The sequence below is a fragment of the Helianthus annuus genome, chromosome 3 (assembly GCF_002127325.2).
Source record: "Helianthus annuus cultivar XRQ/B chromosome 3, HanXRQr2.0-SUNRISE, whole genome shotgun sequence".
NCBI classification, from domain to species: domain Eukaryota; kingdom Viridiplantae; phylum Streptophyta; class Magnoliopsida; order Asterales; family Asteraceae; genus Helianthus; species Helianthus annuus.
The window spans coordinates 86,519,646-86,543,633 of NC_035435.2; the positions used below are offsets into that span (position 1 = coordinate 86,519,646).

The following is a 23,988-nucleotide window of genomic DNA, read 5'->3' on the forward strand; positions in this document are numbered from 1 at the left end:
CGTATTTGCAAGCTTAACCCAAAACTGATCCTAACCCGATGAGACTAAACTTTGTAATAGCATGTACCTACCACAAGCCTTGTCCCACGCATTAAGCCGGCCCACGTGGTTAAGTTGAAATCGCTAGTAATCGCGAATCAGCATGGAGTGACCGGTACATGCCTCTCAGTACTGATCTGTATAAAATTAGCACGAACTGACGATCAAATTCTTGATTAGAAACCACAAATTTTGTGATACGTTCGTGTTCGTGTTTTCGTGTCATGTCAAAAATTTACCCCCTTAACCACATAGCATCACAAGGCCCAACCTTTACTCCAATAGTCCAAGTTTTACCAACATGAACTCGTACTTCTTAAAACCAAATTAACAAAAAAAATAAAACAAGGGCAACGGAGAAATCAAACCAAAGGGAAAGAATATCTAAGACTCGATTTTTTACTCGATAAACAAAACCCACGAGAGAGGCGAATCGAGTTCAAAAGCAAAAACATTGTTTACAGAATCCATTGCAAATTCATTAGAATCCTACCATCTACACAAACCCAAGAGTAAATACCAAGTCAAAGACTTTTATCTTTTGGCATGTCCGTATTAAGAGACAGATTGCGGGTGATATGGATGATAGATGAAACCGGATCCAAGGAGCCATTCGTGCTCATCGATCCTTTCCCAGAACTGGTATTATTCTGCAATACAAAATCACCACCACTGTTAGTAACCAAAAGAATGCAAATGGAACAAGGGTAACACGTATTTTTAAAAATAATGAAAGTGATTCAAAATCATATAATTAGTAGCCATTTAACTCGTTGGAACTTGGAAGTATAGCCTGAACCCGCCCTTTTATAGGTAAACGGGTCAGAATGAACAAGAACTAAAGGACTACAATGTTCACCTCGGGTTGGAAAGCAAGTTTGCCAATCCTTCGGGCTTTAAGCAACTTCTCACGTTTCTCATAAAAGCTCAAGTCATCTAGCAAAGATGTCTTTGATGGGTAGCTCTTGAAAATATCCAACATCTCTAAGCCCTGATGTAATCCAACCTGAACGCATACAAAACCACCCACATATGACACTAGGCTTTCTAAAAATTAAACAAATATGTAACAAACAAAATTCAAGAACATATTAGTTAAACTAATTTAGATTATGAATTGTTTTTTACAGAAACTAATATTGTTTTGACATTTGCAATTTTAACTTTTAGGCGAAATTCATAACTTGGGTATAGATACACACGTGAACGGAACTTACAATTAACTCGAGAATAAATTAGAAAAAAGATACCTCTTGGGTGTCCCTGGTATATGTAACAGGACGGTTATCATTGTTTTCAAGGATAATGTGTCTCAACTGTGAGTTAGGAATGTCTTTTATTATATGCCACTTCACTGGGAAGAAGCCGCTCCATTTATCAAGCTGCCAAAAATCCATGTTCTTTTCAAAAACAACGGGCCCCATCATTTCAGCAACGCCCACAAACTGTCCACTACCATTTACCTGCATAATTACAAAACATTACGTATGGGAATTTTGACCCGTTTTCTTATAAGTTAAAACGAACTAATTCAAGTTTTACCAGGTCAAAAGGGTGACAATTTAAAGAAAAAAGCTAAAATGAAAGCGAGTTAAACGGGGCTGAAAGGGTCGGATTCACCCAAAGTGTATTTCGGATACGAATGAAAACCTCCTAAACCATTTCAAATTAAAAGAATTGGAACATTGATTAGAGAGTAAAATGCCATTTTCATCCCTGAGGTTTGATCAGCTTTGACTTTCGTCCGAAGTTTGTTTTTCCGCATCTGGATCCAAAAGATTTGAAATCTGGCCATTTTCATCCGGCTCGTTAACTCCATCCATTTTTCTCTGTTAAGTCAGGGGTATTTCCGTCTTTTTGCCAACTCAAAGGGCAATTTGGTCTTTTTCACTTTATGTAAAAAGACCGAATACCCTTGAAAAGGACCGAATTGCCCTTTAAGTTAACAAAAAAGACGGAAATACCCCTGACTTAACGGAGAAAAATGGATGGAGTTAATGAGCCGGATGAAAATACCAAGATTTTAAACCTTTTAGACCCAGATGCGAAAAAACAAACGTTTGGACGAAAGTCACAAAACTGGCCAAACCTCTTGGACGAAAATGACATTTTACTCTTGATTAGATTAGTACTGAAATAAAATTACTTTTCTAATCATACTTGTAACCCTATATGTTTATACAAAATTCTAAAAAATGGACAAAGAAGTAGTAGTTCATTCCAATCCATTTTAGACTAGTATTGACCCATTAAGGCATTAACTTACCCAACCAGCCCATTTCATCACCAAGAGAAAAAAAGTGAATCCAACTCAAGAAGATATACATTCACTTACTGAGAAAAAGAGAAATACAGGACATTTTGACCCGCTTTTTCCTTGGGCCTCAAGGAACGCATCATCTAGTTTCTTGTTGCCATTGGGAGTACTGGACCAAACATCATATTTGACACATTTGTGAACATCATCTTCACTGTATGATTTGATGATGAAGAACTTTGCTTCTTCATACTTCGTCTGAAATCCGTCAAGATTGTACTTGTTTTTTAAGGAATGCTCGGCTTCGTTATGCTCGATCATGGTGCTTTGAGCCCTAGGACCACAAGTTAGTTCTTCAGATTCTCTTATTTTGGGAGCGTGAATCATGGAATAGTCTGCAAAGAGGTCTTGGTAGCCAAATGATGACATGTTTGGACATTGTTGATAACCTTTTGTAGCACTTCCAGAATGGCAAGCAGCACCCAACTGTAAAATATAAAATATTTACCCTAAACTGACTTTTATTTCATTTCACATATCACTTCTGTTCAATATTCAGAACTTGTCAAACATTTGGTTATTAGAAGCACATCCAAACACTACGTTCCAGATCGCATATCCAATCACCCTCCTTATACCAATTCGGTTGTCCCAATTAACAAATCTTTATTTTTGGTAAGATTCCATCTCAAATTTTATCTATATTTCACGAATAATCAAACACTTTATATAACTGCCATTTACGTTCCTGTGGTTTGTCCACTTATGCCATTTCAGGCCAAATTTCAAAATTGTACCATTCTCCTTCCTGATATTCTCGAAACATGCCATTTCAGTTCAAAAAACTAACCCCGGTTAAAAAAAAACTCAGTTAAGATCAGGGGTAAAATTGTCATTTTACATAAATAATAATAATAATAATAAGAGTTAATGCCATTTTAGTCCCTATGGTTTGGGCCATTTTGCCAGTTTAGTCCAAAGGTTTCATTTTTAAACCTGTGGGTCCAAAAAGGTTTCACAGTTGCCATTTTAGTCCACTGGGTTAACTTCATCCATTTTTTCTGTTAACGAGAAGGCCAATTCGGTCATTTTATATGGCTGAATTGCCCTTTTAGTTGACAGAATTACATACAAAATGACCGAATTGGCCTTCTCGTTAACAGAAAAAATGGATGAAGTTAACCCAGTGGACTAAAATGGCAACTGTGAAACCTTTTTGGACCCACAGGTTAAAAATGAAACCTTTGGACTAAACTGGCAAAATGGCCCAAACCACAGGGACTAAAATGGCATTCAACTCTAATAATAATAATAGAAAGAAGCTTAAAAATGAAAATAAAAATCTACATAAAATGACTGTTTTACCCAGGCTAACTGAGTTTTTTAACTGGGGTTATTTTTTGGACTGAAATGGCACGTTTCGAGAATGTCATGGAGGAAAATGGTACAATTTTGAAATTTGTCCTGAAATGGCATAAGTGGACGACGAACCACGGGGACGTAAATGGCAGTTAACTCTACTTTATATGTGCAAAGTCAACATTGCATATTTCAGAATCACATTTGTTATGCTTTCTATTCGGTTGTATCTGTGCTCTCTAGAAGCATTTTAATAAAATTAAACCTCCATGGTTTTAAAAAAAAAAAAAAAAAAAACTATATCTAGAAGAAGATAAAACGCACCTTGTTCAGTGAGCAAAGATGCGAAGACTGGAGAACTGACTGAGAAATATTAGAAGTGGATTGTCTAGACTGCATATCAAGAAGATAACTTGGGAATCTTTCATCAAAAGCGGTCATGCTTCTTTTAGTGTTAATACCACTGGACTTTAATGAACCATCAGAACACATAGTATATCTGGAGCCGTAAGATGTAGGATCTTGGTATCTTGCACAATTCATTGAGTAGCATTCAGATGAGGAAAATTGGGGATCAACACTCGTGAATGCATACGGATTGTAGCCTCTGTGCGTATAGTAAAGAGGTGAGCCATTATCCTTATACAAGGTCCCATTACAATTTTGATGGCAAGAGCAAGAACCACCCAACTGATGATGATTTTCGTTAGGTCCTGCAACAGAATAATCAAAGCTAACACAATCTCGTTTGATTAATAATTCACAATACAGATTGCATAGATTGGGTAAAGAGGTTCTAAAACAGCCAATCTAGTAAAGTCTGAAACGGGTCATTTTTCAGTTAACCCATAACTTCTATTCTTTTTTTGCCTTCTTTGTTTTAAAGAACACTTAATTTGTTATTTATGATTAAAGACATATCATTATAACAATAATTGTCTAAATCTTTTGAGAGAAAAAAAAAATTATGTGGTTACTGGTTTTATGCATATTAATTATTAAACTGGCTTTATTTGCCATGTCACACGTTTGACCCACTTGAGCAGCTCCCAGTTTTGACCCATCTTAGATGAAACAAAACCAAATTTCTAAGCAAATGGGTTAATAAAGCCACCTGTAAATCACAGTTATGTGCTATTAAAATAAACAGTTGTGTTATGTGTTGCAACTGAATAAAGGGGGTGTTTGAAATATGATTATGTGAATTCAAAAAAGTAATATCAGATAACTAGCTGTAATAAAGCGTGGCACGTGCTAGTATGTAGATGTGTTCTTTTTTTAGTAAGTTGTAATGTAATAATCAGAATATCAGCTGTTTGGGCAACTTCTGACTAATAAAGAAATTAGAATGAAAACCACCAAAAACGATGTATTTTGTGAAAAATATCCATCCTGTGATATAGGAGTGAACTTTTTAATTTTACCCTCCGTCAATAAGTTTTGTAGTTTTGTTGAGGTTAGTATGAATTATAAAACATTGTTGCAGCTATTGTAAGACGCTGTTAATCTTATCCCTAACCAAATAATTAGAAACAGAACTTGTTTATCCAAACATTAAAAACACATTAATACTCGTATCATCAAAATTGGAAATCAGTTACTAAGATACGGAATGATAAGAGCAATATGTTAATTCTAACCTGGATAATGATGATCGTAACATATACTAGAAGGATAATGAACACTTTGCTCTGAAACTTTCATATTGCCAAACCCAGCATTGACTGAAGAAACTACATTCTCCGAAGGGATCCCAACTTTTCCAGGAATCTGAAAGACAAAAGAAATGGGGAACAACTATAGGATGAGTTCAATCAAACACAAGATTCATAAGACGACAAATGTTACCAATTGTCATACATCAACTTTAAATAAAAGCTGGCATACCATATTTCGATTTGTAAAGTAAGCACAAGCATCAGACTTCAGTACTGCAGCTGATAGCTGGGCTGATAATGATGTTAAGTAGCAAACATAAACTTGAACAAAACAAACATAAGGGGATAACACAAACGTTCAAGGCATCACAGAACCAAAAACCGTGCGCTCGAAGCCAAAGACGCAAAAAACGTCCAGCACAGCAATAAAGCCGGCACAGGCACAAATTCCAGCCTAGCTATGCAATAAACCGGTATGAACAGGTCTGAAACAGCTAAAACTGGTCCGAAACATCTAAAAATGGCCTAAACTGGCCTAAAACAAGCTTAAATAGCCTATTTATACTATACGCCATACTTATCTGCTCTTGCTTTTTAAGCGCATTGCGCCTACATGACATGCTCACCCGCCTAGCGCCTTCAACTACTATGAAGAAGCATGACACTAATTATCATTAATTGTCAGATATTAGCAGAAATAACAGAATTCAACCTTTTACGCTAAAATGGTCATCGTTAAGTAGTTACATATTCAAGTAACCATTTGAAATAACATAAGCTCCATAAAAACACAAGGATACGATTGGCAATCTTCTTGTCCCCAGGCATCTTCTATCTTCAAGAAATTATGATTATCACCTGCAACAAACTTTAAAAAAAGATATTAAACCAAAATCCTTGTCACTTAATACTCTCTGACAATCAGAGAGAGTAAATATCCAACTCCTTGCAATTTATTCTCTCTGACAGGCAGCGCTTATGTAGTTATGTCAGATCATCAGTAATATCCTAACAAATTAAAAATCTTCAAACAAAAAAATAAAACAAAACTTCAAAATCACTAAAAGCCGGAACAGCTCAAAAGCAAATTCGATTCTTCCTTTGTGGATGAAAACACAAGATTCTTTCAACACATAAAACACGAACTTACCAAAAACCTTTCACATCAATCCATCACAAACCCTAACACGAACAAAATCCGTCATCTAATCGTCAAAACACATATCAAACACTAAACACACAAAACAAAATCTCAACAAAAAAAAAAACAAACGCTTCAACGTAAAAACTTCCGTTTCGTTTCATTTCCGTAAACAAAAAGAAAATCACAAAAGCGACAACGTTTCGAACGCAAAGCCGGAAACCGACGTTAAAAGCTGATCGGAAACAAATTTCCAGCAAAAAACTAACAAGAATCAACAAAACATTACAACATCACTTCCGTTTCGTTTCCGTAAGCGATAAAATCATATAAACGACACCGTATCGTACGGAAAGCCGAAAACTGACATGAATAGGTGATCGGAGACGAGTTTCTAGCAAAAAAACTAACAAAAATCTACAAAACATCTCAACATCACTTCCGTTTCGTTTCCGTAAGCGTTAAAATCACAAAAACGACACCGTTTCGAACAGAAAGCCGGAAACTGACCTGAAAAGTGATCGGAAACAGAAGCCGGTTCAACGGAAGCAAACAAGCGGATGTTAAATCGCCGGAAAAGTGATCGGAGAAAGCGGTTAGCGGTGGAGAGAAAGGGGGAGGCGGTGGAGGGAAGAAAGGTGTGAGTGATGACTGTTGTTGAGTGTGAGAAACAGAGTACAGGAGGAGTGTGTGAGGGGTGGTGGGGCCCACGAAGGTTGAATGTTGATCGGACGGTTGATATTTGCTTTGTGGAGTTGAGAGGGAACTTGTGGTGGCCGTTGGATATGGGATGATGGTTTTGAAGGGTGACGTGTGTATAGTTTTGATCCGTTGTCGTTTTATTGACAGAGTTGGATAATTATTGTTCTTACTTTCGTTGGGTCTTTTTGTTCGAGACATTTTAAGTTATTTCTTTTTAACATGTTATCAACAGGATACAATAAAATTGAATTTGATTACAAAGGAATTCATGTGTTGAAGGTTTGTGTTTTTCAAATATGTTAGGGGTTGATGCATTTTGAACCTAATTTAAGAATAATGATTAAACCTAATACTAATCCAAAAAAATTCCTTATATATTTCATTCTAAGACGGTCCATTTATTCGTCAAGCTATCTACAATGTTGATTCGTTGAAAGGATTCATGGCCGATTTAGAAAAGAGAGACGTAAATGAGGATGACGTGGCCGGGAGAGATAAGGTGAAAAACCATTCTTTATGGACGATGACAGGAGACACTGTGAGGGGGAAGAGAGAGAGAAGGTGGTCTTCTAGATTTCAACAAGGAGGAAAGAAATGGTCGTTCATCCTTTCTTAAGATGGAGATAGTCTCATTTAGTGGCATCTCTCTCTACTTCATTTCATTTCCTTAAATGTGTTTGACTCGGTAACTGATTAGAATTCTCTCTTTGCTTTAACTGTCTAATTCTTACAACCATCACATAACAAAGGTCTCCATATCTCAACAAAGGTCTCTAGATCTCAATCTCAAACTCCATCTCTTTCTAGTATCTCTTTCTTATAGTTGCAATACTTGTGTGCATTCCTGGTACCCACAAGAAGTAAATTGATGGAGAAAGAGGAGCGGGAGAAGCTCTTGTCATTCATTAAACATTGAATTTCTTATAAAGCTTACTTGATTTATATGTGAATCGAGTTCCATGCTTAGCTTTTCAACTCGATTGAGTATTTTGAGATGAAAGGAGCTGCTTGTTTATTTTTTTAGCTCGAGCACAAGTTGAGCCTAACTTTCATGACTGTAATTGAAATGGTAATTTTTTTTAACTCTTGGTTATATTTAGAAAGGATATAATCTAAATTTCCGTAAATAGTGGTTTTGAATTCTACCATCATTGGTAAGGATATCTCCAATGGTTATCCATTAAATGGATCCATGGCCAATTTAGAAGAGAGAGAGAGACGCGAACGAGGGCACCGCAGGAGGGAGAGATCAGGTGAAAAATCATTCTCTGCAGCGATGACGGACGACTGTGAGGGCGAAGAGAGAGAAGAGGTGGCTCATCTAGATTTCAACGTGGAGGAGAGAGATGGTCGTTCGTCCTATCTTAAGATGGATATAGTCTAACTTAGTGACTTCTCACTCTACTTCATTTCATTTCCTTAAATGTGGTGACTCGATAGTTTATTGTAATTCTCTCTTTGCAATAATTGCCTCGATCTTGCAACCATTGCATAACAAATGTTTCAAAATCTCAATCTCTCTCTAGTATCTCTTTCTTGAAATCGATGTACATTCTCGGTACCCGCGAGAAGTGGATTGAAAGTGAAAGGGGAGCAGGTAAAGCTCCTTGTCATTAATTAAATATTTAATTTCTTTTAAAAAAGTACTCGACGAGTCATAAAGCTAACACGATTTGTATATGAGGTGAGTTCCAAGCTTAGTTTTCCAGCATCCTTGAGTATTTTAAGCCGAGCTGATCGGCTTGTTTAAATTTGAGCTCGAGCATAAGCCGAGCCTGACTCGGCTTGACTCTAATTGAAATAGTAATTTTACTTTGTATATCTAAAATTCTACTAGAACTTATACTTTTATAAAATCTATATTCTATATAATATAATAAATGAGATGGATTTGGAACACTTGGCATGTTATGGTGGAGCCCCAAGCTGATTGTGGGAGGGAATGAATTTGAGGTTATGTGAAGGATGTGAAGGCGGGATCCGGATTTCATTTGGGTCAAACTTATGGATCACCGACTTCCACTTTTTCAAAACACAAACACAATTAGGGTTTCTTCTTCAATCTCTTCCGCTTCTCCATTCTCCATGGCTCTAGCTGCTCCTCCATCAATGTGTGAACCAAATTTGAGAAACATGTTCCTTCTTCGTGATACAACATTGCAAACCCTAATTCTTCAAGCTTATACTCTTCGTGTCTGAAGACCAAGGTATGCGTATCTCTAACCCTAATTTCATCAAAGTCAGTATCAGGTATTCGAAATCTCATACTTCTATTTATGATTGTTTTGTAAACCCTAACCTCCATCTTTAAACCCAAAATTGATGTTTCTTTGTTGAAGATTGAAGATCTTTCTTTTTTTTTTTCAGATGATTATGAAGAATGATGGTGTCGGTGGTTCTGATTGGGTTTTTGTTGATGACTTTGATGTTTAATGTTTGTACAACGTTATTTACTTCGTGAATTAACAGGTATTGTTCATATTTGTTCATATTCGTCTTTTTCTAACCGTATAACCAATGAATTTGATTCAATTTGTCGAATCCTTTGTTTATTTTTACTTGATTACGGTTTTCTGATTTATATTGTCACAATCGCTACAAGCAAGTTTTTTTACCCATTTCAATTAAAGGTTTTCTGAATTATTTGTTGGTTGATTATGGTTTTTTGACTCATGTTGTTTGTATCCAAAGCAAATGCTTTGGGTGGTGGTGTTGAACTCTTTTAACCAAATTACATTTTTTTATTAATTTGTTAATTTATGGAAGCTTAGGATAAATTTGTGGAGACTCTGATACGCTTATTACTGTATAAATATGCCAATTGGTATTTAGAATGTTAATAGTGATTTCAAGGAAACAAGATTTTTTTTTTTTGTGTTAAAATGCAATTTATTGTTTTATCCTAATGATATAAATGTGAATTGAAATGACGATGATAATTCACTATATCTTGAATCTATTAACATATGAATCGATTTTCTATAATTGTTTGTAGCTTGTAAGCTATTTGGATTGGATTATTATTTAGCCAACTTCTTTCGATTAGCATGTTTGGGTTTGGTTGAGTAGAATTTGATGTGTATTGATGATGCGATCATTTCGTTACAGAATTCCAAAGTGGTTGAATTCTTCACTGAATATGGCGAATCGTATCAATACAAAATCTTGGAGATCATGGGGAAGGGAAGTTATGAAGTTGTTTGTTCAGCCGTTGACGCACACACATTGGGGAAAAGGTTGCAATCAAGAAAATAACTGACATTTTTTAACATACGTTGGATGCTATTCGTATCTTGAGTGTATCTTGCTATTCATATCCATTTTTTGTGATAGTAGTTAACTAATTGTTAATTTGTTCCTTTTTGGGATATTTTCAGGCTGTGAAATTGAAAGTAAGGGGGCTGAATTAGTTAAATGAGGAAAATATGCTCCAATTCTGGTTCCAAGGTGCTCAATTTTCATGTTTTTTTATTAGTGTTATTTGAGTTTTCATATTTTGGTTGAATATAAGCATATGCAAATATAATCAAGTAAATTGACTGTGGGGATTGGATTTTATGTTCTTTATTTTTATGGTTTCATATCTTTCATTAAGTATCTAATTATGTGTTATTTTTTGTTCTAATTAGACTTCATTTTTTACCAAATTGTTGAAATTCAAAAGTCAAGTTGTTGTTGGATGTATGAGGATTATGAAATATTGTAAGCCTGTTCAAAAATTGGTTTATTTGGGTGTTTTGAGTTCTGATTTATCGAGTTGTAACTCTTAATAGTGATTTATATGGTAGTAATGGTACTAACATTGCTAATAATTCAAATGTGGTGCGGGACATCTGAATCTTTCTCACCAATATGTTTGCCAAGAAACAACCATGGCCTTTTTGTATACATATGTTCATTATCTTGATGTGAGTGAATTACAACTATTAAGAGTTATTTTCACATGAGTTATTTTTTCATTATAATCTGAAAATATAAAATATTTGTTTAAAACACTTCGTGTTATTTCATTTTGTTTATCCGCATATTATATGGGATATGAGTTAATGCAACTATATGTATGTTGCAGGCTGATAGTTACTTGATATTGCTCACAGCAAGCTCACAAGCCTTTTTTCCATCTTAAAATGTAGGTATGTGTTTATTTTATTAACGTTATAAATAGACGTGAAAACTTGGTTGGTTGGGTAATGGGTCATAATGGGTACATTATTTGGTATGACCATACAAGTCAAAATGAGTCGGGTTGACCGTATATATATACACACTCTTTAGAACATTTATTAGAAAGTTACTTTTTTTCAATAACTTTTGTTGTAATATAGTGTTTTAAGAAGGTTCTATGCGATATGCTATTTTCTGACCCAAACTCGTGGAAGGCAATTGGTAATATTTCAATTGATTAGAGTAGACATGGAATTGATTTAAGTAAAGTCGTCAACAGAACTTTGGTGAATGGAACTGGTATCTTATTTTGGCTTGACTTTTGGATGGATTCAGATTCGCTGGCATCAAGGTTCCCGACGCTTTTTTAACTAGAAAAGTCTAAATGGTATTGTGTAGCTGACGAAGGGTGGGTGCAGATGCCGTTGTTCTCAGTTGGGTTTGGTGAAGGAAAAATCTAAGCATCGCTGAATTACGGGAACTTTCGGAGTTAACCCATTTGGTGCAACTAATAGCTATTGTGACAACTCGTACGTTTCACCTCATATTGTTTCCTTTACGTTTCACCGTACGTTGTAATTGTGCAAGATTAATATAAGAAGTTGATATTAATGTAAAATGTTTGGATATTTGACTGTTTATTATATATATATATATATATATATATATATATATATATATATATATATATATATATATGGGAAGGTTCAAATGAAAACCACTAGTTAACGCGAAAACTCGAAAACTAACTAAAAAAGCCAAAAAAACATACCCTTTTTTTTTGCATACCAATTTTCGCCACTTTTAGAATATATAAAAAATATTTTTGTAGTTCACATGTGTAATACTACACATGTGTAGTACACATACACATGTGTAGTATTACACATGTGTAACACAATTTTTTTTTTTTTGAAAAAAAATTATATAAAAAAATCTGCGATTTTTTATAAAAAATTGAAAAAATAAATTTGGTGTGTTTTTTAGGCTTTTTTTAGTTAGTTTTCGAGTTTTCACAATAAAAGTGGTTTTCATTTGAGCTATTCCCTATATATATAAGTGCGTTAAATGTTTAGAGTTATTATTTTTAATATCAATAAACCAACCGCACACTATATACTTTAAAGTGTGCAGCCGCACACTTGCTTCCAGTCGCACACCCTCTCTGTTAGGCCTGTGAACATTTAAATGGTGTCCTCCTTGGGGTATATCCTGGGAAGCCCAATGCCCGTAGGTTGTAAATATTTTTTGTTATCAATAAATACCAAGGTGTTGTCTCCTTTTACATAAGATGCTATCTTGTAAATATAAAAACTGTAAAATTCCACATCAAAACAAAAGTTCAAATTCAACAAAATGCTACATCTTTATATACATAGTGCATGAATACTAGGGGTGTTCAAAAAACTTGTGACTCGCAGCTCGCTCGAAACTCGCTCGAAAAAAGCTCGAAGAAAGCTCGACTCGAAATTGGCTCGGTTGTAAACGAGCCAGCTCGGCTCGGCTCGGTTTGTAAACGAGCCGAGCTCGAGCTTGGCCTGGCTCGGCTCGTGAGCTGGCTCGATAAGGTTTACATACTTCATTTTTTTGTCCCACATTGCTTAGAAAACAAAAACTAAGGAAGTATCTCCACTATAAAGAAGGTAAAGATAATGTACAAAGTGAATTAACTATTTATACTTGCATATTTAGCCATATGGTTAAATTAAATGGCAATTATGGCCCTTAGTCCATGAAGAAATTCATTTTTAAGGGCTTTTTAAGTAGTAAATTTTGTGGTTCTTTGTTAGTTCGAGCTAGATCGAGCCGAGCCGAGTCGAATTCTAATCGAGTCGAGCTCGAGCCTCAAATCTTAGCTCGATTTGAAATTCGAGCTCAAGCGGAGCCAGCTCGAATCGAGTTCGAGCCGAGCTCGAGCTGGGTCTAGCTCGGCTCGACTCGGCTCGTTCACAGCCCTAATGAATACCTTATTCAAACAAAAAACTAGAGAAATAAATATACAAAAAAATAAACTTCTGTCACCATCACTATCTTCATCGCTATCTTTATCACTATGACTTTGTTCATCACAATTACCATCTTCATCAGTTTATACATAATACTCCACATACATAAACAATGGATAGGTTCATTGAACACGTTAGCTACGACTTGTTTCATTGTTGCGTCTTGTTCAGTTAACACTAGCTTTGGTTGTTTACCTGAGAATTTATACACAGTATGCAACATACATAAATTTACACATGTGTAAAATAGAAACACTTACACATGTGTAAAACAGAAACACATACACATGTGTAAAACAAACACTTAACGTGTAAAATAGAAACTTACACATGTGTAAGTGTTTCAAACAGAAACTTAACATATGTAAAACAATTTTGCACATATGTAACTGAGCATTTACACATGGGTAAAACGGAAACACTTACACATGTATAAAACAGAAACACTTACACATGTGCAAAACAAACACTTACACGTGTAAAATAGAAACTTACACGTGTAATACACAAACACTTACCGTGTGCTTCAAGAAAATGTTCCAAGAACCACGTACATATGTGTAAATCTAAAAAGGATGGAATGCAAGCCATTAACAGTTACACATGTGTAACTCTAAACAAGTACTATTACACATATCTGGTTTCAAGATCTTAAACAACCACATGAGCCCTAATTGTTTGTATTTGTAAAGAAACAAATAAGCAATTACACATGTGTAGATCAGCTTAGTTATTATTACATTCGTGTAATTAAGAATTTACACATGTGTAAATAAGATGTGCACATTGAAACAACAGTATTAGAACAAATAACTATGATTATATAGGTGTAATCATGCGGTTTAGACATATGTACATCATCATACTTAAGCCTAAAATATCTCTACACATGTGTAAATAAGCTTAGTTACTATTGCATTTGTGTATTTAAGCAATGTACATATGTGTAAATAAGATGTGCACATTAAAACAACGGTATTAGAGAAAATAAGTATGATTAAACAGGTGTAACTATGCAGTTTATACATGTGTACATCATCATACTTTAAGCTTAAAGATCTCCACACATGTGTAAATCAGCTTAGTTACTAATGCATTTGTGTAATTAAGCAATTTACACATGTGTAAAGGGTACGCAAATGCAATGTCTCCAATAGCTTGAGGAACCAACCATACTTTTTGAATCGGCTTATTAGTTGGAACTCCTCATATACTACTAAAGAAACAGCGATCTAATTAGACCGAGTCAATCAGATCGGGGGTTTTGTCTTTGCATAAAAGGGTTAATCCTCTCGTTGATTCGGTGGTTGGCTAGCTTCATTCTCCGGTGATCACTGCATAACAGAAAGCTGTTAGACTCGCCATGAATGGGGGTTCTCTCCGTGACCACCCTCCGGCGTGAGAATAAGTACAGTGATCTCGAGAAAGAAGATAAAGTAGTAAAAGTGAGAGTACGTGAAGTGTAACTTGTGAGATCATACCTGCAGTGCCTTATTTATAACCGGATTTTGGCGGGAAAATGGTGTAATGGAGAGAGTAATGGAAAGCACTTTTTCGTTAGCGGTTATTTTACTTTCCGTTAATAGTTAACTGCACGTCCATGCACATGGATTGTGAGCTTGATCAACGGCTGGGGAGATGCCACGTAGAAAGTGGTTTTGTGCAGATCTTCCTTCAAGTGAGTGCCATCATCGTGATTTAGATGGGCGTCCACGATTGTGCCACGTCACGGTCAGTTGTAACCAAATGGCCATGCACGGTGAGCATTTAACTCCTTCTAGAAGATCTACAGCTGTAAACCTTTATGCTTTTGCCACGTGTCCATTATGTTGCAACAGAAAAGATTCCTTTTGTTCAAGTCTTGACTTCAGGCGCGCGAAGATTTTGAGGTTTTACTCTTTAAGCTTAATTGTGCCCTTGCGCGAGCCCACGCAAGGGTGTTAGTTAAGTGCTTGTCTCTCTTTCCCTCCGGCGCATGGTTATCGAAGACTGTTTTCTTCCAAATCCTGTTTTAGAACCATTGCGCAGCCGCGCAAGGTTTTGCTTAAGATATTCTTTGGAATGAAGTTAGAGTATGGTCTTATGCGCTTGCACAGGGTTTTTGGGACCATACCCCTTCAAGTCCCCCCAGTCCAGTGGTGCTCCTATGCGCCATTGACAAGTAGGTGGAGCACTAGACTATAAAGATGAAGTGTGCGCTTTTGCTCTTTGAGAAGTACAAGGTTTGTTCGGTGCAAAGTGGGAAAAATCTTCTTGTAGAAGATATTTTCTTGTTTCTTTAGGCCGAGGTTTCCATGATTTCAAAATTTGAAAAACTTAACCCATGGCAGGAAGTTGGTAAAAGGTATTGTGCTGATGTTGACATGTGATGGTTAGGTGACAGGCTATCACTTATCAGACGTCAAACATTAATTGGGCGTCGTCAAACGTGGTTCGTACACGCGCGTGATGTTGTTTCTTGTTCCCCACTCGCCCTTATTGTCTCGGTAACCGCGTTTTCCTGAAAAAGGGGGTTTACGGTTTTCGAGAGCATTAATGGCGATGGGTATATAAACCTTTGAGTGACTTGCCTTTTTCATTAGTTGTTTCTAAGTTCTTTCGTCTTCTCTGTTTTACTTTAAAGAGAAAACCTGCAACTTGTGTCTTTTTACCCTTTATGTCTACCGAAGAACATCCCGACGATTCCGCAGAAGAGATGTCTGCTTCTTACCACCGCTGAAGTGGTCAAAGGAGATCTTTGATGGTCTTGTCCAGAATTTCAAGTTTCCCAAAAGCTGGGGGGTGACATACCTAGAAGAAGGATAGACGGCGGCACAAGCTCCGGCCGGTTATATAACTTTGTTCTGGGATTACTTTACCGAGGGTAACTTCTGATTACTGGTGACGAGATTTATCCTTGATATTCTTGATTTCTACAAATTTCATATCTCTCAATTAAATCCCTTGGGGATGGTTCGTATTCGCCATTTTGAATTTGTTTGCCGGTCGATGCACATCGAACCTACTGTTGATCGTTTCCGAGTTTTTTATCAACTCCATTGTGCTCAAGGCTTCTACTCGTTTTCTCAATGTCCAACCGCCAAGAAAATTCTGCTCGTACCTCCAAAATATTTTCACGAGTGGAAACCCAAGTTTTTCTTCATTAAATCCGGAGTGATTCCGATGAAAATGACTTTCCGGGGTGTGGAAGACATTGAAGTGGAGACTCTGAAGACTCCGGAGTCGGAGATATGGTATCAAGATTTAAAGATGTTTCGTCCATTGAATTTCCTGAGAGGGCTCTGGTTGCTGCTGGAATGAGTCTGCACTGGAAGGCAGATCGTCACGACAAGCCAGTGTATGTGGAAGACGATAAGGGTAAATCCTCAGATGTTTTACTTTATTTTGTGGAATTGTTTTGTTGCTGATTTTTCCTGTTGTAGTTGTTGCGTTGTACGTTGTGGCGTACAAGAGAGAGCACGGAAAAATGATAACTGTGCAGAAAGGTGTGAATGAAGAACCGTGGTACCACCAAATAATAAGGAAGTTTGCGCTTCCAAGGGATGCAGACTTGAATGCGCAACCTTCTACCACTATTGGTAAGTTTCTTTTAGGTTTTTAAGCAATATTGCAATATTAATCTTTGTTGACCTTGCGCGTTGGGTAATATTGCAATATTTCTTTTGAATAGGCGAGTTGACTAACTTGGGCATAGACCCTGAGAAAAAGAAGAAGCGTGCTCCGACTGTTACTACTGCGCCGAAGAAGGTTGATGTGCCTAAGGCGAAAGTTCCCAAGGAAGAGAAGAAAGGTACGCGCCATTTCTCTGAATCCTGGTGTGATTATATAGTGGTGTCTAACACATTGGAAGTACTTGCGCCTGTAGCTGTGAGGAAGCCAAAGGCGGAGCCTCGAGATACTGCAGATCTTCCAGTGCCAAACCCTGATGATCCTATTGACATGGACTCAAGTCCTGAGCCCTTGCTGAGGGCTAAAGTGGTAAAGAGGAAACCAGAGAGTGAAGCTGCGGTGTAACCTGCCAAGAAGATTTTCAGGAAAAGGATCAGCAAGAAGGGTAACCTGGATGCTCTTGCTGCGAAGCTGTCTTCGGGTGAGTGCTTTCTTTAACCTTTGCTTCATCGTACTTTTAAGTTGACATGAACTTTGATTTTGCAGAAAAGCCTATTCCTTCTGTTCGCGTGGAATCATCATCTGTTTTTTATGATGATCTTCCGCCATCACCACCCCGTGCATCTATTAGAGAAGAGTTGGAGGGTACTAAGTCCGTAGAGGCAGAGGTAGAGAAAGTTGTTATAGTGGAGAAGCCTGTTGAGGTTAAGTTAGAAATGGAGAAGGTTATGGAAACGGAGACTGCTGTCGTTGGTGCTACCAAGCCCGAGTCTCATGGAGTTGTGGCGCATGAGCCAGAGAAAGGAAAATCCATTCAGGAGGATCATGTGATAACCATTCCTTTTTCCGCAACTATTTCTGCTCCTCCTTGAGATGATGTTGAGAAAATCCCAGCTGGTGTTGATCAGGGCTTTATTTACCATGATGAGGAAGACTCTCATATCCGCCAAGAGGAAACTCTGGGGGATTAATACTATCGATCTTATTCAGAGAAGAGAGCTTCCGAAATTCATGCGCATGTGTGGAAGCTTAAGCAAGGCGATACCTTTTCTAACTGACAAGTTTGCCGAGACTGGTTGCAAGATATTTTTCCTCCCGCTGAAGTTAAATTTCAAAAGGAACGCTCCCATGATCAAACTTATCACTCCTATCTTGAAGAAACTGTTAGCTCAACTTCCACCACTCATCGTATAGTGCGCGAATGGCGTATCATGCATAAAGAGTGGAATGCTTTTGAAGCGTCCAAAAAGGAAGTTACTGAAGAGAAAGCAAAGGCTGAATCTGAAGCTGCTCTTCTTTCAGAAGAGCTAAAACGTTGGAGAGAAATTTGTGATAAGGATAATAGTGAGAAGATGGTTCTTCGGAACAGTATCAACAATCTCAAGGCGGATATTGAAAAGTTGAAGAAAGAGAAGACAGAAGCCGAGGCGACTCGGGATGAAGCCCGTTCTCATCGAGAGAGAAGCGAGCAAAGAGAGGTACAAACCTGCGCCACTCTTGCCCTTAGAAATAAGGAGATAGAAGAAATCACTTCTTTATTATCTGATCAGGAACAAACCAAGGCGGAGCTTGAGTCTGCTAAGAAAGACTAGCTTGAGAGGGTTGAGAAAGCCGAAACCTCCCACCGCCTTGCCGAAACTAAGGAGAAGCTGGAGAATTCTGAAACTGCTCGAGTGACAGCGGAGAGTCTGGTTAAACCCTTGAAGAATGATATGTTATGGATGAGGCACCATGGGATTATTAATGTAAGTGTGTCAATCCCTTGTAATATTTCTGATAAGTTTGCACATCTTCTTATTGCAATTTCTTGTGTTGCGCAGGTTGCAAATTCGATCCTCAACTCCATCGACTTAGATCAGACTGTTGCCAACCTGATGGTCACCGCCCGTAGTGACGGATACACTCAGGGGTATATAGAATGTACCCAACATGTTAATGATGCGCTGAAGGTTGACTGGGACAACGGCAGATCTGCCACACGTGGAGTTGATACTGGGGCCACCCATGCTGCTGCTAAGGCAGAGTATAACAACTTGCTCCTTCCAGTGATGGATTTGGTAACTGCTGCACTCTAATCTGATGACTTTGTGGCGCAACTAAAGGACATTCTTCCAGACGAGGCGGATGATGATGAAGACCTAGAATAGGTTGTCTTGTATTTTGTGGTTGTTGAACATGTTTATTGAATAGGTTTGGGATGTGATGTGTGCTAAACAGACTATAAAAATTAACTAAATTAGACTCCCTAAGCTAGACACTACAAAGCTTTAAATTTATAAAAACAGACTCTCTAAAACCTAAACCACACAACCGGCAAGTGTACCGGTCAATGTAGTATAGCCTAAGCAAGTCCGGATATCGAACCACAGGACTCTATGTATCACGTGAATAGACTCTAACAGATGCTGACAGACACGACTTAACTTGTTTATTTGTTTGGGGGGGGGGTGTTACGGAAAATCTAGGAAATCTATATTAAACTACTAAATTAAACTAGAACTAGACTAAAGACGAATAAAGACTGAGGACTTTTCTTATATGAGAACGAGACCACCTAGACTAGAATCCTGGATTGTTTTTAAGAATTTACCGATTAAGTTAAATGCACGAGTTATGGAACCGGGATCGTAAAGTACTAAACCTATTAAGAACCAACGAGGCCCCTCGACCCTTCTCAAGGAGAAACCTGTGGCACTACCTAGGCCGTTAATTCTACCGGTTATTAGACGCCTTTCCAGTTGTCTAATTATTGTGTAAGTACCCTAATGTTGACCTATTCTTTTCCAATCCTAGGTCTAAGGTAGTTTGAAGTAATCAGTTTGACTTGATAGACTAATAAAACCGACAGGTAAACCAAGACATGACCTTTTCCAAGGATTATCTAAAGCAATTTGCCGGGTAAGACCTACCAATAGCCCCTCACTTTCCAGGTATTAGGACTAGCAGAACACTAAGACTTAGTGAATTATTACCAATTACTTCTAGGGGTTATTGGCCAATTCTCCCTAAAGAGTTAAGGTTTTCTTATGTGATATAGACACTCACCGAAATCCTAAACCCTAATATGACTCCATGTTGTGATATAGACCGTCACTAAGAATCATATGAAGCAAGTAATAACAATAAACCAACTCAAAGCATGCATATACATCAAACCATTAAATCAAACCGCTTACATAACACAATTACTCCATAACAATCATGCAAATAACATAAACCGGTAAAAACGTTATATCAATCCATTCATCAAAGTCTAGGCGGTTTATAAGTTTAGCCAAGCATGTTAAAACGTGAAAACAATCCAAAGAAATCTAAACCGGAATTCATCACAACAAGTTTCGTAAGAAAAGTCAAGAATAAAGAACTAGAAAACCCGATTAGATCTTCAAGTCTTCTTCCCCGAACTCGTACCGATGATTCCTAGGCTTCAAGATCTTCGAAAAACCTCCAAGAATGCTCAATGATCGCCCCAGAACTCCCAAAAATCGAATTAGGGTTTGTTTCCAAGTTAAGGATGTTTATATATGACTTCCCATAAAAACCCTTTACTAAATTCGTAATAATTACCAATCAGAACGTTCTGGCTGGCCGCCAGAAACTCAGGGACTTGGTGGTGGGGTGCCACCTTGTTTTTCAGCTCATTTACTAACTTCAGACTCTCGCCAGGTGCCAGAAACTTGCTCAGTGGGTGATGGGGTGCCAGAAAGTGACTTTTCAGCTTTTAAACTCTATTTCAACTCTTCCACCTTTCCAACATGCTTCAAGACTTGACACTTCAATATTTTAACTCGTTTTGCTCAGTTTCTCGCATATTTGAGCATCAAGACCTATGAAACACGATTTGATCAATAGTATACATATTCTAACGAAAATCAAAACTAAATATAACGAAAACTATACAAACTTTACACGAATAAATGATGTATTTTGCAATACATCAGGATGTAGATCCCGTTTGTAATATTTTGTTATCGCGTTGTTGCGCAAGTAACTTTGTCAATGCGCTGCCGCGCGTGTAGTTTTTGTTATTGCGCGGCAGCTTAAGTAACTTTTTATGAATGCATGGTATGTTCTAATTACAATTTTTGCATAAGTACAATTACTTTGTTTAGGTAAGACAAATAAAGATGGTATAAAGCTCATATGTGAATGTAGGGCTAGACCTTGCGCAGTACCTGTGACTGCGGACCGTTCATGAGACTGGTGTTATGTTACAATAGTGTTTTTGTGCTTACCAAAAGAAATTGCATGCATTTGTACTAAAACATAGATGTAACGAACTTTGTATTGATTCGGATAAGGCGCAGAGGCCGTGTAGTACAAAGCTGCTATTAGGATAAATAATGAAACTTAAGTTACTACGCATGTAAATAGTCCTTGTGCCATAAGTTGACAAGTTGAAGAACCTGCCAAATATGAAGGAAACTATGGTTACATGCGTGCTGAACTGTCCTGGACCCTTAGGCTTGTTTAGCTTTCTTATTACTTGGCCCATCGTCTCCACGTGTGATCTGCTTGATTTTTTTGTGCGCGTTCTGAACTAGATGGGTAAGCTCTCCACTCTTGAGTGCTTTTTCTATTTCCGTGCGGAGACTGATGCAGTTGTTCGTGATGTGTCCATTGTCTTTGTGGTACTCACAGTAGAGGTTTAGATCTTGTCCTCTTTTGTTTTTCATTGGTGGTGGTGTTTTGAACTGGTAATCCTCAGTGCTAAGCACTTCCGCAGGTGTCTTGGTAAGAGGCTTCCATTGCCTTTCGCGGTTTTCTTGTTTGGCTTCTTTTTGAGCTGTGATTTTGTTGATTGTCGCGCGGGCGTCGTCTGAAGAGTATGTGCCTGAAGTTGAGTCTTTCTAGTTTTTCTTGAATTTCCGACCACTGCTTCCGCTCATGTCTTGAGGGCGGTTCTGGGGCAGTGGTGGTCTGTTGGAACTTAAATTGCGCTCTGTTTGAGCATATACTTTAGCTGCTGCCATCAACTTCTCCTAGCTTTTCGGCAATCCTTCAGTCCCTGACAACACTTTGATCATATCATCGCATCTCACCGCATATTTAAAACTGTGTGCGGATTAAGTGCTCGTGCACGTCACCGATTTCCAATGCTTCCTTATTGTACCTTGTGATGAAATCTTCCAAACTTTCATCGTCTCTCCGCCAGATGTTCATAACATCCGCGGAGTCTCTAATGGACTGGCGTTGCTGACTGAAATGAACCAGAAAATTTTCCTTCAGATCAACCCAGGATGTTAACTTTCCCACTGGTAGATTGTCAAACCAAAGGCGCGTGGCGCCTGTAAGGGTTTGGACAAACAAATGGCACCACATAGGTAGTGTCCATCCATCGACTAGTCCCGCGCTGGTGAATACGCGCAGGTGATCATCAGGGTCTGATAGTCCATTGAACTTTCCCACATTTGAAGGTAATTTTGCCCGCTCGAGGGGAGCTAGTGCAATCTCTCTGACAAACTTTGAATTTTCAGCAGCTTCTACCGGTCGATAAATTAGATTGTAGTCGTACTCCGCTTCTGAGTTGTAAACCGCATGAATTTTTGGTTTGTAACTTGTGTGGTCTCTCTGTATCCGATTGAAGACGCTTGTGTTGCCGTCTTCATTATGCGCCTTGTCATATTCATTAGTTTGGGTGTCCCGCTTATGTGAGAAACGCAGGCCCAAACGTGAGTGAACTGATTGGCGCTTTTGGGAATATTGCTCTTCACGGTGGTCTCGTCATATGGATTCAGAGTGAGTAGATTCATACCTAGTGCTAGATTTGGAATAGACTTCCGTATCATCAACCGACATGTGTGACGGTGCATCGTAATGCAACACTCGAGGTGCAGATGGGGCTCGCACCTGAGCTGCAGATCTACGCGTTTGTGGTGCTGGTTAAGCAGTTTGTGCACAAAGTTGTGCATAAATGGCGTTCAATGCACCCTGGGACTTCACGTACCAAGAGATCGGAGTTTCGCCAGGAGGTAAAATTGAGCTGATCGGGATTTTGGGTTGTACTCTTGGTGTAACATGATCATTTTCATGATTAACGTTGTTCTGGACATCGTTATCATCAGATGCTTTTTCCACAATCCCCTCGACACGGGCAGCATGAGCAAAATTGCCCTTGTTCTCTGGTCGAGGGCCTGGTGTTACACCCCGACCACGTAAAACAACAAATCGTGGCGGAAACGTCGGGGAGTGTTGTAACAGAATCATTGTTTCATAACCATGGATTAAATAATTTCGTTTTATTGAATTATTGAACTCATTGTTTTATTACAAATCAGATAAATACAAATATTATCTTTCTAGTTTTAAAGTCGCTAAGGCACGAGTCCATCCTATGTATAGCATGCATCAACAATCATCACATAACAGCACCTGAACCATGTGTAAAAATAGGTACGTCAGCATAAAAATGCCTATGTGTCACACCCCTATTTTCCACGTGTCACTGGTGGGCCCGGTGGGGAGTATCGTGACGTAATTGATATCATCATAGTCAACAACACAATATATAAATGCACAGCGGAAGCAAAAGATAGATTTATTTCAACTGAATAGATTGTAATGTTTAAGTATCACAAAACAGTCGAAATAGATCCACAGGCGGATCAATTAAAAAGGAAACTGTTCAACAGACTTTGACATCTAAAGCTTGCGAGACTTAAGTAATGATGCCTGGAGTAGCCAGCCTATTTCGTCTAGTACCTGCACTTAGCCTTTTTGGAAAATACGTCAGTTTACACTGGTAAATACAACTTAACTGACTCATTTTGAAAAGAGTTTGAAAATTGATTTAAATTTCGGAAAAAATATTTTATAACTTGGGACAATTATTCAAAATAATCTTGTATACAGTTTTACTCATTTGTCGTCCATTAGGGCCGGTTTGTAGGGCCGGACTTATGTTAACTGACACGCCACAGGTATAATGCCCACAAGGTCGATTCCTTATAGTGGGATACCAGTTTTTACATAAGGCAGCTGTCAGGTGTACGCCTACACCCCGTGCTTAGGTCGTGGCCATTTCATGAATGATGCCAAGGATATCCAGGACAT

At 37.9% G+C, this 23,988-nt stretch overlaps 1 protein-coding gene and 1 long non-coding RNA gene across 5 annotated transcripts; one reads left to right on the forward strand and one right to left on the reverse strand.

Annotated features, from left to right (window-relative positions):
• Nucleotides 1-401: 401 nt before the first annotated feature.
• On the reverse strand, nt 402-7,158 carry LOC110929041. Of its 2 annotated transcripts, none has more exons than XM_022172139.2 (9): nt 6,965-7,157; nt 6,114-6,181; nt 5,543-5,604; nt 5,296-5,425; nt 3,980-4,368; nt 2,375-2,782; nt 1,290-1,502; nt 899-1,045; nt 402-689 (listed from the first exon to the last, which is right to left on the reverse strand). In XM_022172139.2, exons 2-9 carry the CDS (start codon nt 6,139-6,141, stop codon nt 564-566), a joined length of 1,503 nt encoding a protein of 500 aa, XP_022027831.1. In that variant the 5' UTR covers nt 6,142-6,181; nt 6,965-7,157; the 3' UTR covers nt 402-563. The 2 variants fall into 2 exon arrangements, with proteins under 2 accessions (XP_022027831.1, XP_022027830.1); XM_022172138.2 differs by having other exon boundaries at nt 413-689; nt 6,114-6,171; nt 6,965-7,158.
• A 1,946-nt stretch (nt 7,159-9,104) lies between these two features.
• LOC110929039 lies at nt 9,105-11,949 on the forward strand. Of its 3 annotated transcripts, none has more exons than XR_002586803.2 (6): nt 9,105-9,406; nt 9,524-9,625; nt 10,265-10,392; nt 10,534-10,603; nt 11,226-11,289; nt 11,657-11,949. It is a non-coding gene; the product is annotated as an uncharacterized LOC110929039 (long non-coding RNA). The 3 variants fall into 3 exon arrangements; XR_002586801.2 differs by having other exon boundaries at nt 9,109-9,363; XR_002586802.2 differs by having other exon boundaries at nt 9,110-9,363; nt 11,226-11,285.
• Nucleotides 11,950-23,988: the final 12,039 nt, after the last annotated feature.

Coding starts and splice junctions, on each gene's coding strand:
- LOC110929041 (XM_022172139.2), bottom strand. CDS start 6,141: ATGCCTGGGGACAAGAAGATTGCCAATC. Junction 5,426..5,542: donor ACTTTACAAATCGAAATATG/GTATGCCAGCTT, acceptor TTTGTCTTTCAG/ATTCCTGGAAAAGTTGGGAT. Junction 4,369..5,295: donor TTACGATCATCATTATCCAG/GTTAGAATTAAC, acceptor ATTCTGTTGCAG/GACCTAACGAAAATCATCAT.